Source organism: Silurus aristotelis, assembly GCF_946808225.1.
Source record: "Silurus aristotelis genome assembly, chromosome: 13".
NCBI lineage: Eukaryota > Metazoa > Chordata > Actinopteri > Siluriformes > Siluridae > Silurus > Silurus aristotelis.
Window position 1 is genome coordinate 18,562,471 of NC_139586.1, and position 16,926 is coordinate 18,579,396.

The 16,926-nt window shown below is 37.9% G+C and overlaps 2 protein-coding genes across 2 annotated transcripts in view; one reads left to right on the plus strand and one right to left on the minus strand.

Moving 5' to 3' along the window:
- The window catches only part of strn (striatin, calmodulin binding protein), a 54,199-nt gene extending 48,658 nt beyond the window's left edge, over nt 1-5,541 (minus strand). The window contains exon 1 of the mRNA XM_083559144.1: nt 5,000-5,541. Within this exon, the coding sequence (XP_083415270.1) occupies nt 5,000-5,215 (216 nt within the window). The 5' untranslated portion in view covers nt 5,216-5,541. The remainder of the gene's footprint in view (nt 1-4,999) is intronic.
- A 2,562-nt stretch (nt 5,542-8,103) lies between these two features.
- Nucleotides 8,104-10,755, plus strand: map1lc3c (microtubule-associated protein 1 light chain 3 gamma). The gene is made up of 4 exons (XM_083557859.1): nt 8,104-8,257; nt 8,364-8,419; nt 9,519-9,625; nt 10,378-10,755. The coding sequence occupies exons 1-4, from the start codon at nt 8,200-8,202 to the stop codon at nt 10,565-10,567; spliced, it is 411 nt and encodes a 136-aa protein (XP_083413985.1). The 5' UTR covers nt 8,104-8,199; the 3' UTR covers nt 10,568-10,755.
- Nucleotides 10,756-16,926: the final 6,171 nt, after the last annotated feature.

Below are 16,926 nucleotides of genomic sequence, written 5' to 3' on the forward strand. Positions count from 1 at the left end.
AAGGTTTTCAAAATTAATTTTCTATATACAAAATGAAAACTTCTGCATTAATTTAAACATTTCTTCTCAAAGGTACAGCTGAATAAAAAAAAAAAAAAAAAAGCCCCCCCCCCCCCACACACACACAAAAATACGATATTCAAAACATTTTATCGAAACAAACAGGGAACGCCCTGCCGCTGCCTTCAGCCCAGTTCAACTACCTGATTTTCTGCTCAAGTTTAGGATACGGTATATGTTTACATACTTGATTTCTGCCAATTTTGCAATCATTATTATTAAATGTGTTTAACCTTTTTTTATGGAATCTTGCCCAGGGTTCCATAAGGATAGAAACAGAGAGGGAGAGGGAGAGAGGGAGAGAGAGACCAGGCAGAGCTGATGGGAAAGTGAAGATTGCCATTTGAATGTGAGCGAGTTACGTTTTGTTGCTAAGAAAAAATTGTGCGTTACCATGTGTGTGTGAGTCCCGGCACGAGTACGAGGGAAGGAAAACGGCGGGGCAAAAGTGAATGAAAAATAAAAGAAAGCACTGTCTGTTAAACAATCGGCTGTCGTCTCTTACTTCCAACCGGGAACCAGTGAGATCTGTTACAGATTTGTCATATTGCTACGTGATGTAGCAACTTTTATTTAGCAAATCTTGCACAATACCTCTCTGCTCAGTGCTGGTAATTTTAAAGCTAACAACAGAGGTAGCGTTTTTTTGGCTACTAGTTCAGTGTCCGTCTACTCGGCTTCTATCTTGGTCTCTGCACTGCTCACCGGAAAGTCACGTGACCACACACACGACACAAGTGCACTGCCTAAACTGAGACTATCTGGTCTTTTTTTGTTTTGTTAGCAGCACGTAAAATCTGCAAACTGTTCTCAGAAAGTGTGTGTACACACATGCACTTATTTATTTCATTAAACCGCAACATTTATCATCATATAATCGCACAAGCTGACATCGCGATTGAGAACAGACTCAGCAGCCTCTGTTTCTTCTGTCTTTTTGCAGGTTAATAGGACAAGCCTGCCATATAACTAGGATTTTTTTAAAAGTGCAGACATTTAGCTTTCCATCAGACTGTTAAAATAGAAAAGGTGCTGGTGATTCCTTCCATTAACATCAAACAAACATCCTAAAAAAAGATTCGAAACAATTTCAAATTCTTCTTTGTAACATAGTTCTTTTTTTATATATTGATCATTATTATGTGAACAACTCACATGAATTACTAGAGAAATTATTCATCATTACAAGCACATTAAAAATGAGTTTAACTGCAGCTGGAATGACTGTCAGTTATCTGTTATATATTAGTCACAGACACTGGATGCCACAGACAGTGGATTATAATGACAATTAAGATTAGCAGTTATTGGATTCTCTTCATTATGGTCACCTATTATTACCCACTCAGCAACCAGCTTCCACCGGGAGAAGTTAAATGCCAGCATACGTTTTCTCAAAACCATGCGGCACCCCATGTCACAGGGCAGTGTAACTTCCTCCGAGGAAAGTGCTATCTGCCGTCTTCAGTATATATATGTTTAGTGTTTCTGTGATTGACAGGAGTAAGAGAGAGAAAGAGAAAGACAGAGAGGGAATGTCATCACTCTCACCAAAGCCAATTTTGCTTGGCTTGGCGTTTACTTGGCTTCTAGCCATGGATGGCTGTGACATCCTCAGGAATGAATCTGTGGCATGACTCCTTCCTGTTGCGCCACTCGAGATTTTTCAATGACCAAAATTCTAATTACTATTTGGGTAAATCCTGGCTGAGGTTTCCAGTCTCCGGGGATGAGCGTGGGTTTAGACTTTCACTGTGCTATTTCTAAATTCACCTCAGCTTTCCGTCCTGCATCACATGTCCTCTTTATCGCTCTCTCTCTCAGGGGAAAACACCTACTCATAGAGAGATCAGACTTGTCTCTATGATGCTCGGGCCACACCACTACATCAAAGAATATCTGAATAAATCTCCTATTGCACACCCTATTGTCTTTTATGCATTATATATCACGATGTATCATGTAACTCATTATTGGAATGCATGTACCCGAGAAAAGAAAGTGAGGGGGAGAGAGGGAGCAAACGAGGCAGTGCAGTGTAGGAGGATGAGTCACCACACAGACCGGAGACTATTCTCTGCTGCAGAGTCAATCCTAGAACTCCCTGCAAATATCTACATGCAAAATACACACACACACACACACACACACACACACACAGGTAAAGCAGGAAGCGAGCTTCGCTCTCGCTTCAGCGCGTTAAACAATGACATCACCGTTTCTAACACTATATGGCATGTAATAAAAACCACTAACCACAGCAGTGAAGAAAACACACAGCTCATGGAGACACAGATGCTGTGATAATTTCTGAGTTATGAGTGATTAAGTGTCTTCACACAGATTTATTTCACACCGCTTTTGTCCGTGAGAAGGCGGGATTTAAACATGTTTGCCTTCTAAAGTCTCTGGAGCTCTCAAGCGCGCGCACACACACACACACACACACACACACACACACACACACACACACACACACACACACACACACACACACACACACAGTTACAAGGCACAAAAACTTGATGGCTTTGAGAGCAATCACATACACACAAAAGGAGAATGCAGCTAAAGGGGAAATTGAGCGAAATGAACCCACCAGCTCATTTGTTCTTGTCAACACCATCTCTCTGGAATCTGTAACGCTTTTATTAAAAAAAATAAAATAAAAAAGTGTCACCTAATCTAGAGAGTGAGACAGAGGGAAAACGAAGCTTGCACAGCCATTAAACAACTTCCACTTGTAACTGTAGCTGCTCCTTCCATTCTAGAGAAGGTGAAGAAAGAAAACAACTTTCAATATCCACAAAGGCATGAAGAAATTCCAAGTGGAGTTACACGTCGTTAAATCGGAGTCGAATGAATAATAGGCGCTCACGACAGCAGGTGAAATATAGATCATAGAAACGATGCGGCTGAGGAGATCCTAGACGACTGCTGGTGACTACAAGGTGTAAAACATGGTTACTGGGAACATTATAGTTATATGCTGATTAGATACCGATTACAGTGGGCTTAAATGTTCTCTACATGGCAAAATCTATGACATAGTTTGGCGTTATCGCTAAAGTAAGAAGGTGCTGATCTGATGGAGCAGTGATTTCATACCTGGAATACCGGTTTGCTATAAGTGTAGAACTGTTACTTGTCGGTCGCACCCTTTGCCACATTTTAGGTCCCAACTCTAACATCTCACATACTGTTCATAATATAACAGAAGCTTCCAGAGTCAGTTAAGTTACTAAGAACAGATTATCATACTAAAAATGTAAAAAATGGAATCTAGTCATGCTTCAAGGGCGAACAGGAAATACACCACATTTATGTTGAATGGGTGACTGTCAGAAAGCAGTCAAACTGATGATGGTGCTCAGAGTCGTCATGCCATATTAATAACCTTATGAAATACAATACCATAGTTCTACAGAAAAGGGACAAAAGTATTCCACAAAAAAAATTATTCCGATAACAATCTCTAATAAAACCAATGTGTGTTCACATCTCCAGGATCTCATAAGTGGCCACATCCAGATTTGTATACTCAGAGACTAGCAAGTAACAAAAGCAAGAAAAAAAAAAACTAATCCTGATTGGTTGTATGTGATTCAATGGAGCACATAGTTCAAGAAAATGTACTGAATTCGTGTATTTGTTTCAATCTTGCAGTTGCAAATCATGTTGACAACCAGCTACATTTTGCATGTTATGTAAACTAGCCATTTATAGACATGGTGCTGGCATGAAATAGTTCAAACCCAAACCACACCCACTCCAACTACACCTCTGGGAACAATGCATAAATCAGCCAAGCTAATAATTTACTTTTTATTACAGATCAGGACATGCATTTTGCTATCTGAACTGTGAAACTCGTGTTGTGTCGTAACATTTAATAGCCATTTTGGTTGTTTTTAGTTTAGAGCACTCATTGATGCAGACACCATGATGGACCATTCGAATTAGTTCAGTTGATATCAGTTGTTGCATGGCCTGCATGCTTTCTCTGCCTTAGCGTTAAAACAGTATCCTTAATAAAAACTGCAGCAGCAGAAGCACGGTGGCATGAATTTCAGCTTGACTCATGAAGAAAGTATAGATCCTGAAGGGGGAAGTCAGGGGAATGGAAATGTGTGTCTTTGTGCTTCGTGATCGCAGAACTCAAGTGCTCCCATCACTGTTGCTTTGCTGCTACGTGATTGCAAATACTGTTGTGCGTGCACTATGCGTGGCACCTTGCAATGACTAATGCCTTTGACTATCAGTGTTTTTTGAGGTTACAGTGAAGTTTCTATGGGAAAAAACTCGAGGTTATTACATAAAGTACTTTGCTTTGCTTTAATTCCCATCATTTATCATTAATATGTACAGATTGTGATGATGTACATTCATATAGTGGCATGTGGATCCTGGATGAGAAGATTTTTTTATAAGTAAATGAGGATAATCGGATCAAACCTATCAGATACCAGGATCAGTTCTAAAGCATCCCCTTAAGATATAATCCTGATCCTGGAGATTCTCTGGCACCCTGATGAAAACACCTGTAGCATTGCAAAAAAAATTAAATAAATACATATATTTAAACAAAAATTGTTGAAGCATTGAATCAGTTTCCATAATGGCGGTCCTGGATTGCACATTATGTATTAAGATCAACAGATCCTGATCACCTCTCATCACAGGTTCTAAAGCAAGGCCTAACCTGCATGCTGTTGACTCATTTTCCTCCGTGCATTTCGAGCAGTACCGGGAGTCAAATCCCACGGATTACGCTGGCAACTCTAAAGTTCACTCTACGTCAAGGTGTGCTGCGTCGTGTCGTCATTCCCTGGGCTAACGCTAGCTTCACAGCAAAGTGCTGCTGAGTGCAGGGACAAAACCAAGCACGGAAATCATTGTACAGGAAAAACCTTTCCCAAAAAATATCCAGGCGAATTACCTGTAATTCAGCACGCTCCACGTCCCACTGAGCTCGCTCTACCTCGAAACGGGCCCATTCGTGCTGCAGAAAGTGCAGGATCCCCGGGATGTTATACTGCGCCCTCACCGCTTCTCCGCCTCCGTCGCCCGTTTGCTGGACCGCTTTTGCTCCGACGGCCAAACCGGAGTTATTGTTATTATTAAAAAACACACCGGGGCCCGCCTGTTCGTCCATGGCCAGGCCGGGAAGGGAGATCCGTTCGCCCAGATTGGCACGACAACTCCGTCTGATGGCTTCTCTCTGTCTTGCACTTTACAATATCCGCTTTCAGTGAAGCAGAGAGGAAAAACAGGCGGTCGACCGACACACAGCTCTCTCTACAAGGCAAAACCACTAGTCCTTTAGACAGGTCATCAAAAAGCTCCCTTGCCCCTATATACGCACACTTCCTAAAGGGTAAAACACTAAACCTCTGCGTCCTACGTAGTGCAGATTCTATCCAACGGCGAGCTTTTTGGGACTCGACCGTTAATCTGTGACGCTGGCACCGCGAGCTCACGCCCACAAACAGAAGCGTAGAGCGCGCGCGCGCCGCCAACATACTTCGCTATGATTGGTTGCCGTAAATCACTTTGACCGTAAATCAGCCAATCGGAGGTGAAGGCACTTGTTCGGACGGCATAGCAAGCGCGGTGCATGATGGGACATGCGGTTGGTGGCTTTCAAGCTCACGCCTTTCTAACACTTATTTGGGTCGGGTACTTATTTATTTTGAAAAGTCAGAAATGTAAACAAAATATATTCCTATAACAGACCATTAAAATGTTAAATAATGTCTATGAAAAAATAATCAATAAATATTGAAAAAATCCATTAACACTTTTTTTTTGTTTGTTTTTACCAAAGGTGTTATGTTTTCATCTAACAAGATCCAGTTAAATTAAATACACGGCTCCATTTCAAAGGCACAGAAGAGCAAGCTGACAAAGTCTGCGCTGCTACTGATATTACAGGCTGTACTCAGTATACAATAAGAGCACCTGTACATATGTGTTGGTGTTCCCTGCTCCCCTCATCTTCATTGCTTTGGCCAGGGGGAGGAAACCAAAAAAAAAAAAAACCCAGGAAGACACAGACAACAGACATATTTACACAAAGACGAGTAAAGAGTAATCTCAGTAATCCCTGGGTCACACCAGGGACAATAGCCGTAATCCCAATTGAATTGTATTGATTTAAACAGCCGCAAAGTAGGTATACCCAATTTAGTGGTGTCTGCCTAGATGTTGAATGATATAAGTATATAGGATATACATGTTCAATTATGGACTGGACATAGATGCAGTTATGCAGTTTGACTACAGCATCATTATTCAAAATGTGGTCACAAATTAGGAAATCACACAACACTTCTTTGGGGTTCAAAATCAAAATTCCTATACATCATAATTACAAAACTGCACTAGAATGTAAGACTGAAGTCATAATTTAAGCAAACAAAGTCATAGAACTTTTTATGTCATTAAAGGTAAAATTCACATTATTTGCATATTTGAATTACACACAGTGTAATTATAACCGGCTACTTAAAACTGCACAAAGGCATGAATAAGTGCAAATAAGTGTGTACCTGATGTCCTGCAATAGACTGGCATCTCATTAATGGTGTATTCCCATTTCACTTTCAGCATTCTCTGGATGAGCTCTGCATCTATTGAGCCAAGGTGAAGATTAAAGAATGATTTCTGGAATATTGGTGTAAAATTTTTAAAACCAACACTGAAATCTGACCAGGACCACTTGGTCATGTTTATCTCCTAATAAACACCATCATATGTGTGTCAGCAATGTACGCCTGAGATATCAGTGAAGCACACAAGCAAAGTTTTCAAATGAATAACTAAACCATTGCATTAACAAACACATTTTTTGACATTTATTTTAACAAATCTTTGCAAATAATAGAACTTTGAGAACATACAAACCAACAATGCACTTCATTATTAAATTACAGTATCAAACTGTATAACTCCATGATAATAGCATCGCACTTTCATGGATGTATCTTTTGTACAGTAGTATCCTATGTACTTTGAAGTGCATGCACTGTAGAAAAAGCTTTTATTTGTTATTTTAAAACACTGTGAGATTCCTTTTTCACATATAAACTGGAAATTTGGAAGCTGAAGTCAGAGTGCAGGTTCATCTATGATACAGCACCCAAGAAATACCCATAGTCTATCATTGTGTACCTTTCATTAGCTTTAAGATTAAAAAGCAATAAAAGTGCATGAGCTGCCCTTAAGGTCCAATATTGCACCTGAAATTAGTTCAAAGGGATGATGATATTCTACTATGGTGCTTTGAATCTTTTCATTATCATGAGTTTCTGTCATACATGAAATATATATATATTTTTTACTGGTACACCGCCAGGTCAGTATATACAAAGCAGCACTTAATGGGTGATTCAAATCAGCACACTTGAGCACAACATATTTTGTTCTTGAGGGGTGATTTGTCAAGAGTAATAAATGTGTCAAAAGAACAGATAGCACAGGGCTAAATTAATGGCTGGAATAGAGGGTCATGAAGCAGCCTTAGACGAATTACATGGTACTTTTAAGACAATAATGAGAAATGTGGGAGTTACACAGATTGCTGAAGAGTGTATGCCAAGGCTGTTTTGGGGTACTTCTTCTTTGACACCACAACCCTGGATCCTGAACTAAGTTTAGTTCCTTACTTGGTATTTTAACTTTGATATTGGATTTGTTGCTATTGCTAATGACTGGCCACGACAATACTAAACAACAAAGATTGTACACTAAAAGACGGAGAGTGATTATTTGCTCGAACCTTCCACCATTACCATAAAATAAACACAAAACACCGTAAAAAACAAGCATAACACCCTTCAGTTTCGTTTAATGCATTCATTTCTGAGATGAAAGATTTGCTTCGGCTATACTGCATCTGCTATGTTTTTTTCTCACTTCTTTTGTAGCTTTCTCAGTTTCTGCAAATCAGCCAAACTCCTAATCTAGTAGGTCATGAGGAAGGCCTTGGGGAAGGCTCAGGCCTGGGGAATGCTCAGGCCCCTGCTACGTCACCTGCTGGACGCTATTTAATTGGAGTTAGGTGCGCGTCATGAGGAATCAGTGTGAGCGGATCAGAGGCCGTGGGAACCCGACACGCAAAGTCGGAAAACATCCACCATGGCTCCGTTTGAGAAAGCCCAGCACCCCAAACCCTTTAAGCAGAGAAAGAGCTTTGGTAACCTGCTTTTAGTACATATGCAATTGTCCCACTGGTGCGTGTAGGTGCGTGTATTCTCTTTCTGTCTCGCATCTTCTCTAACTTTTTTTTGTGTGATAAACAGCAACGCGAAAGCAGGAGGTGGCGGGAATCAGGAGCAAATTTCCAACCAAAGTGCCGGTAAGGTGAAAGTATTCGAGACCTAACCTGCTTTAGAACTACTAACTTGACCATCCTTCCTAACTATACCCAGAACCTCCGATTAGTTTTCAGTGTAAAATGGGGCATCAGCGATCCTTTAGATTCAATATCTCTGGTGGGTAATCAACTTGAAAATGATTTTAGTAAAAACTCTTAATTTTTTCCCATGAGAAGAAATACTTGCTTCTGAACGTACTTGAGGCTCAAAGGTGAAAGTACTGATGTCTTTATACAAGTCAGTGTTTCAGTCCCTTATCCATTTTTTTTTCTTTCTTTCTTCCCCTTTCCTCTCTAATGAGTTTTCTGTTCAAAGAAAATCCCGCGAGAACTGTGATATCTCGCGGTAGGTAACTAGGAACTTTCTGAACTGTATTTTACTAACCAATTGACCCTAAAATGTCTTGATGCAAAAAATTGTTTAAATGGAGATACGCTAAAGTACTTGAGAAAATATACTGAGGGTGTGAAGTCTAGTAATGAGGCAAATGTACTCCATTACTGTATACTGTTTTTAATGGTTCTATTTTTAATGTAATTTCAGATAATGCACATTATGATGGTTATTTCATCAAAGAAACCTCCTCAGTACCAATATTAATCCACTGATGGACCTTTTTGAGATTTTTTACTAAAAGCTAATTGTTGCACCACATGTGCTATTATCCTTCATTGATGGAACCACTTTATTTATTTATTTTCCTCTTCTTTCCTCTGTCTGATAGTCTAGTTGTAATTGCTGTTGTATAATCTAAGAGGATGCTCTACACCCTTTTACTGTACTTGTGAAGTAATTACGTAACCATTTTTCAACTGGTGTGGATTATCCAATTTTACAAGTATGTCTTATCGTTCTGATATTTCCATAGATCATCTTTCAGGATTTCAGTGTGTAGTGTTTGTGGGCTATGGATGGATGGATGTTTTTCCTTTTTTATATATATATTTGTTTTCCAGGAATATAGACATTCTATAGTTCAGAAAGATGCTTCCAGAAGTCTGTTATTTTTCTGAAACAGTTTTGTATTTGTAGTGCTGTATTCTTATTTTTACATGTAGTTTAACCACTGTTTTCTTGCAGGTGATCATAGAACGATATCATCGTGAAAAATACCTCCCGCCCTTAGACAAAACAAAGTTTCTTGTTCCTCAAGAACTAACAATGACTCAGTTTGTGACTATTATCAGGTGGGTTCTAATTTCTTTGGACTGTTTTTACATCTCTTTTGGGAGTCTTAAATGCTTGTAACCTTGAATCTCTTACTAAGATATAAAGCCCCAGTCACCCATAGCAGCTTTGGTGTTGTGCCAGTGCTTATGATTAAGAACATGAGGAATTTGGGTTGTATAAGGACAGGGTAAATTTGAGTTTCTGTGGGAATAGGCTAAATTAAGACCTCTGCCCTTTTGACTAAATATGGTAAGTGCTCTGACTTTTGTTTAACTGTATCGGAATAAGTGATTTAAAAGTAAAGAGTAAAAATGATTCCAGTTTCCAGTATAGTGGGAGTGAGTTATAAGTTATAAAGTTGTGAGCTCACAATCAGAGTAGGGTAAAGTAAGTGAGAACGATTTTTAATAGGTCACAAAATATTTGTAATCAAATTAAACTGGTATGTAGCATTTAAGATTCAATATCTCAGTAGGTTCTACAAGCTTCAGAAGACCATTTCAGTCAATATAACTACAGTCTAATTATTGAGCGTTAAACTTTTTTTTTTTTTTTTTTTTTTTTTAAATAACCATATGTCAGACTGCACACTGATCTGCCTTGTGCTTCAACAATTATTTGGGTGTAAACAAATAAATAGGACCAATCTTATTTTATTTAACTTCAGTTTCTTTAAAGGCATTTTTGTGTTCTGAGAGAATCACGTGTTGTGAAAATGTAAAGGACTTCTGTCTCGCAGAACTGGCATTTAATTGCTTTTCCTTTTCAGAAACCGGATGACTCTCATGCCAAGCCAGGCTTTCTACCTACTCATAAACAACGCAGGCATCGCCAGCATGTCCCTTACTATGGCACAGGTGTACAAGGACCACAAAGATGAGGATGGATTTCTGTACATGACCTATGCCTCTCAAGAAATGTTTGGACACTGTAAAAGTGTGGATCAGCTTTTAACATGATTAATATACTGTTGCATGGGGTGAAGTTTAAAAATGTAAAAGTGGGTGTTTAAAAATTGTAGGTAACACTATTTAATAATGCTTGTACATAACATTGATTTGTATTTGTTTTAAAAATTCTGTATTTTGCTTGTATCATGGGAATGTGTTTTAATTAACTAAGTAATAAATTGCATCTGTCATTCTTGCATTGGTCACCAGAGTGCAGCTTTGGGTCAAAATGAATCTCTAACCACAGAAATGTTTCTCTAATCTCTAATCGCTTTATTACTACTGCTGGCTATTTAACTGCTAGTGACTAATGTGAATCTACACAAATTAAACAGAGTAATATACACTCAAGTTCAGGGCAACAGCCAGACCTGGGAATTAAGTCAGGCATGCTACAAGGACTACATTTTGAATAAACCAAAATGTAGGACAGTATATGCTTTCATTATTTTAGGCTATTTATGTAAAACATAAAAAAAAAAAAAATGCAGTCAAATTCTGTATATATAAAAAGACTTTCATATACATTTTAAAATGGTGAGCTTTAGCTGAGAATAGTTGTTTAATGAATAAACTCAATTTTTGTTTTTTTTTCTCCATGATCCATTCCATGGCCTCAAACTGAAATGAAGGTAGTTGAAAACCAATGCAGACAGGTAACTGAGGATCTGCCCAAAATGTGTTTTTTTTTTTTTTTTTTTTAAACATAAAACAAAAATGTTCAATAAATTCAAAATAAGAATAGCTAAATCTAAAGTATTTTTAAGATTGGAGACATGCAAAAAAAGTTCATATCTTAGATTAACATTTATTTAACTGAATAATAAATTGTATGCTTTCACAAAAAAAAAATTTAATTTATTAATACTTCACTTAGTTTGAGAAATGCATAAGGGAGGAAATATGTATAACCCAACATGTTCACTTAGTGTTGTTGGCCCTGCACTTAAATTAGAACATGATGCATGTCGATTTCAGTTTCCTGAAACGTCTTGCTTAAAAGAACATAAAATTGCATTCACACTATGATCAGTCTGTGTACTCAAATCATATACCCTGAGTTCAATAAACCACATACAGTCTGACTAACAGAGGTACACTATTTTGGCATGCTTTTTAATGAAATTGCTTATATATACATAAAAAATAAAAAAATATATATACAATAACACAAAAATATCTCACAAAAGTGAGAACAACCCTCAGATTTCAGCAACCATTTTATTATACGTTGAACAAAATAAAAAACCGCAACACTTTTGTGTACAAAAGGCCTATTTCTCTTAATATTGTTCACAAATCTGTCTAAATCTGTTAGTGAGCACTTCTCCTTTGCTGAGAGAATCCATCCACCTCACAGGTGTGGCATATCAAGATGCTGATTAGACAGCATGATTATTACACAGTTGTGCCTTAGGCTGGCCACCACAATATGCCAGAACAGGGAAATGGTACAAGACCATTTGCCTCACGCAGTGAAACACATCCCCTTATCATAGAGTTGATCAGGTTGTTGATTGTGGACTGTGGAATGTTAGTCCACTCCTCTTCAATGGCTGTCTGAAGTTGGACTGGCCACAATACACTACAAGGTCACTCTAAAATGTGCAGTTTTATCACACAGCACAAAGCCACAGATGTCGCAAGTTTTGAGGAAGTGTGCAATTGGTATGCTGACTGCAGGAATGTCCACCAGAGCTGTTGCCCGTGAATTGAATGTTTATTTCTCTACCATAAGCCGTCTCCAAAGGCATTTCACAGAATTTGGCAGTACATCCAACCAGCCTCACAACCACAGACCAGGTGTAACCACACCAGCCCAGGACCTCCACATCCAGGATCTTTACATCCAAGACTGTCTGAAACCAGCCACCCAGACAGTTGCTGCAACAATCAGTTTGCGTAACCAAAGGATTTCTGCTCAAACTGTCAAAAACCGTCTCAGGGAAGCACAACTGCATGCTCGTTCGTCCTCATCTGCGTATACAACAGCGTGTTCCAGTTCCTGCCAATATCCAGCAACTTCACACAGCCATCGAAGAGGAGTGGACTAACATTCCACAGTCCACAATCAACAACCTGATCAACTCTATGATAAGGGGATGTGTTTCACTGCAACTGGTCTTGTACCATTTCCCTGTTCTGGCATATTGTGGTGGCCAGCCTAAGGCACACCTGTGCAATAATCATGTTGTCTAATCAGCATCTTGATATGCCACACCTGTGAGGTGGATGGATTAACTCGGAAATGGAGAAGTGCTCAGTAACACAGATTTAGACCGCTTTGTGAACAATATTTAAAAGAAATAGGGTCTTTGTGTTTAACATCATCATAAAATGGGTGGTGCTGAAGACATGGATGTGTATGAATTGAAATGAGTATTGCGTGTGTTTTTGAGTTCAGGTTGTAACAGTTCAGTTGAGTGTGTGTGAGTTTGGTACAGTTCAGTTCTATGTGTTGAGGAGCCTAATAGCTTGAGGGAAAAAGCTGTTGGACAGTCTGGATGTGAGGCCCGAATGCCTAAGAACCTCTTTCCTGCTGGTAAGAGAGTGAAAAGTGTGTGTGAGGGGTGTGTGGGGATGTCCACAATGCTGTTGGCTTTGCAGATGCAGAGTGTGGTGTAAATGTCTGTGATAGAGGGGAGAGAGACTCAGCTGATCTTGTCAGCTGTCCTCACTATCCACTGCAGGGTATTGCGATCCAAGACGGTGAAGATTCCAAACCAGACAGTGATGCAGGATGCTCTCGATGGTCCAGAACATCGTCAGGATGGGGAGAGATAGATGGGCGTGAAAATGGCTGTATGTTGAGTTATTTTCAGAGAACAGTAAATAATTATTGCTATAGAACCTGCACATTGACTACTCAAAAATATATCCAAATATATAATATATATATATATATATATATATATATATATATATATATATATATATATATATATATATATATATATATATATATATATATACACATACACTAAAATGGCTGCTAAAATGTGAGGTGTATATTTACTTGGGTTATATATGGTTATATATGGTGTTTGTGTGTATGTATGCATGTATGTATGTATATGTACATGCATACATATACACATACCTCTATAATCACCACTGCTGTAAGTGACATTTTTCAGTGTTGTTCCTTTTTTTCTTTCTCTCCATCTATGTAGATGTCAGCATGTTTGGTAATTATGCAATTACCTGTGCTAAGGTTGCATGTGTAATAACCCTTGTTTCATCATTTAGCACACTCAGCAAAATTCCTTTCTGCTAGATTTTCCCTTAGAAGAGCAAGAGTGATGCAAAAAGAGAGAAAAACTAGCAGACAAGAACAAAAAACTCTGATCTGCAATATAATCATTAATAGCAAAATGATTTATAATCCCAGAAAGAAATGTGTTCTCTTTTGAGCCTGGTTCTTTTCAAAAGAGACTTTAGGGGAATTTATGAATAAAACATTTATATTCTTGTAATTAATTTATTTCTGTAAAGCTGCTTTGTGGCAATGTCAATTGTTAAACACACTATACAAATAGAATTTAATTGGATTAAAATTCACTTACTACTGTTATCTCTTGCTTGTACATTCAGGATCTAGAACTACATCCAGATTTCTGCTTTGTGGTAATGTGAATAATATTGAATTGAACTGAAAATAATCAAACACTGTCCAAATATTGTAAACCCTAATGGGTCTCAGTGGAACTTAAGGCTATAAAGTTGTGTGTGGTATTAGTATTTTATTTTAAGTTGTCACTTACTTATAACAGCTTTAAAATGATACTTGCACATTTTTTGATTTACTAATAACAAAAAGGGTTTTGTGAAAAAAAAGACTTTGTGAATGAATACAACACCCTGTAGGTGGCGCTGTTAAGTTGCAGAAATCCCTGTGAAGAGCCCCATTGTCAGTATTGAATTATCAGTTCCCATGGTGACGATGATTTGGCTTCAATCCTAGTGAAATGCATTTCACTAGGATGCATGTTTTATACATACACCTGAAATGTGTCTTCAGGGAAATTGTTCAGAGTATGTTCAAGCATATATAAGGTTTGTATATGTGTGTGTGTATGTATGTATATATATTTGTGTATGTGTATATATATATATATATATATATATATATATATATATATATATATATATATATATATATATATATATATATATATATATATATATATACACACACACACATTTTATATATATGTATGAATAAAATATTAGAACCAAATCAGTTACTAAAACCTCCACCTTTAATACCATTTAGTCATGTCCAGATGACTCCAGCAGCCAGCCTCATTGGTTTTTTTCCTGTTATCCACAGCACTCCTGCTGACAGGGCAACATATTTAAGGCCATGTCAGCACCATCATTGTCCAAAGTGATCCTTGTACACTCTTCCAGGTGAGTGTGTTTAGACTGTTGCTGTGAGTCAATAGTGAAATGCAGGTCTGTTTGTGTAATGCAGAGAAGGTTACAGTTTAATGCACTGCTGCAAACTGCAACAATAGACCATATTTAAGGTGACAGTTCAGCAAAAAAAAAGAAAAAAGAGACAGAAATTAAATTGCGAGAAACTCATTTTTACACTTAGACTAAATGTAATAGGGTTAGGAGAGGACTGCTGTCTAAAATGAGCTTTTTTTGCACTTTTGCACTAGATCCAGAGGCAGCTGATGCTTGCAGAGCAAACCAAACTTAAAAGATGTCAGTATTAAGTTTCGTTTTGTCATACTAACACCTAATTAGACTCTGCACTGTAATAAGAGGTGGATAATTTTTTACTTTTGTAGACCACTGCAACTGCTAGTAAGAGAAATATGAAGAAAAAAAATAAGGGCTTGGGCTGATTTCATTCTAACAGAGATTGTAGAATGATGCAGGCAAATAGTGTCAGTCATGTCAAAGATTCCTGTGAAGTGAAAATAATTTTGATTTCTATAAGTCATCAGAAGTGATTGAGAAGGTACATGGAAAATACAGTTATGAGTAATTCAATAGAACCAAGTTAATTGTTTACTCTGTCATCCTGTTTTCCAAATTATCCTTGGCCACACTTTCTAAACTAATTACAAATTTTAATTACACAACAGGACAGGCAAAGGGACAGAAGCATAAAATGTCTGTTTGCAAGCTTCAATGAAGGATACAAATAATCTGTTTTACAATCTTTTACTGTTTTATAAACCAGTAGATTTGAAAACTTAGAATCTCTCAGAAAAGTAGAAATCCTGAATTCAAATCATTAATGTAAGTGTGACGAAATGTCCCACATGGTTCATATTAAATCCTTATGAAACCTTGGTGATATTATATACTGCTCATCTAGAACACTGTTGAAATATTGCTGAATATTTTTAGCCTTCCATCTACCACAAAAATGAAGTAAGAAATCCTTTAAATTAAAGATGAAATTGTTTTGATTATCACACTGGATAAGCACTAACCACAGGTCAAAGGTGTTAAGTGTCAAATTTGTACACTACAAACAATTTAATGGAGTTGAATTTGTACATTTGCTCATCTTTATATTAAAACTGTTGCAGAAAGAAAAAAGGAAGAAAGAAAGAAATTGCCGTTAGTTCTTTAAAAGCTTTAGTACAAAACCTCAAGACAACCTGAACCTTACTTTCATATGTGGAAAACTGTGTATTTTTTATTTTTTAACCAGACTGTAGGTATGTTTGCTTTGCTTGCTGCAAAATTCACAAAGGACTTTTTGAAACTCATAGCCAGGGTTAGCTATCTTGGAAAAATGTACCTTAATCCGTTTATTACTTTTGGTGCAGTGCCAGAACAATGACAGATCACTCCTTTTTTGACCTAAAAAATATGTATGAATACACAGAATACATTTACACACAGAAGTCTTGAATTTGATGTCATATAGCATATGCCAGGTGCTAATAATAGTCTCTAAACATGTCAGACAAATCAGTGGTGTTGCTGTATTCGCCCTCCATGTCCTCTGGCTCTGCTTAGCCATGCCATGCAAGTGTGTGGGCTGCTAATAGCATTCTGACAGGTGATGGGAAACCTGCTGCCCCCCATGTGCCAGTCTGCAGACAAACACTTAATTGTCCCAGTTGCCAGCCATGCACACACAGTGCCATAATTAACAGGCTGCCAGCACAGTAATGCCAACCCTTCAAACCAGGGGCAGAGAGTGCACTGACAGTTATTTCACGGATTCATATGCAGTGCCACAACCAAACTCAAACTGTCCAGCTAAAAATAACTGATTATTCTCATGAAGCTGGTGAGAATATTCTGTAGAGAATCCAACAGGATATGCATTACTAAGATGACTCATTCAGGCCTTTCAGCAGTCAGGAGGGAAAAAAGGTGAATTGAAGGTG

Excerpts from the sequence above, each read along its gene's own strand:
- map1lc3c (XM_083557859.1), top strand. The coding sequence starts at position 8,200 with ATGGCTCCGTTTGAGAAAGCCCAGCACCCCAAACCCTTTAAGCAGAGA. Across the intron at positions 8,258-8,363 it reads TAAGCAGAGAAAGAGCTTTG|CAACGCGAAAGCAGGAGGTG; the intron begins GTAACCTGCTTT and ends TGTGATAAACAG. Across the intron at positions 9,626-10,377 it reads CAGTTTGTGACTATTATCAG|AAACCGGATGACTCTCATGC; the intron begins GTGGGTTCTAAT and ends TTTCCTTTTCAG.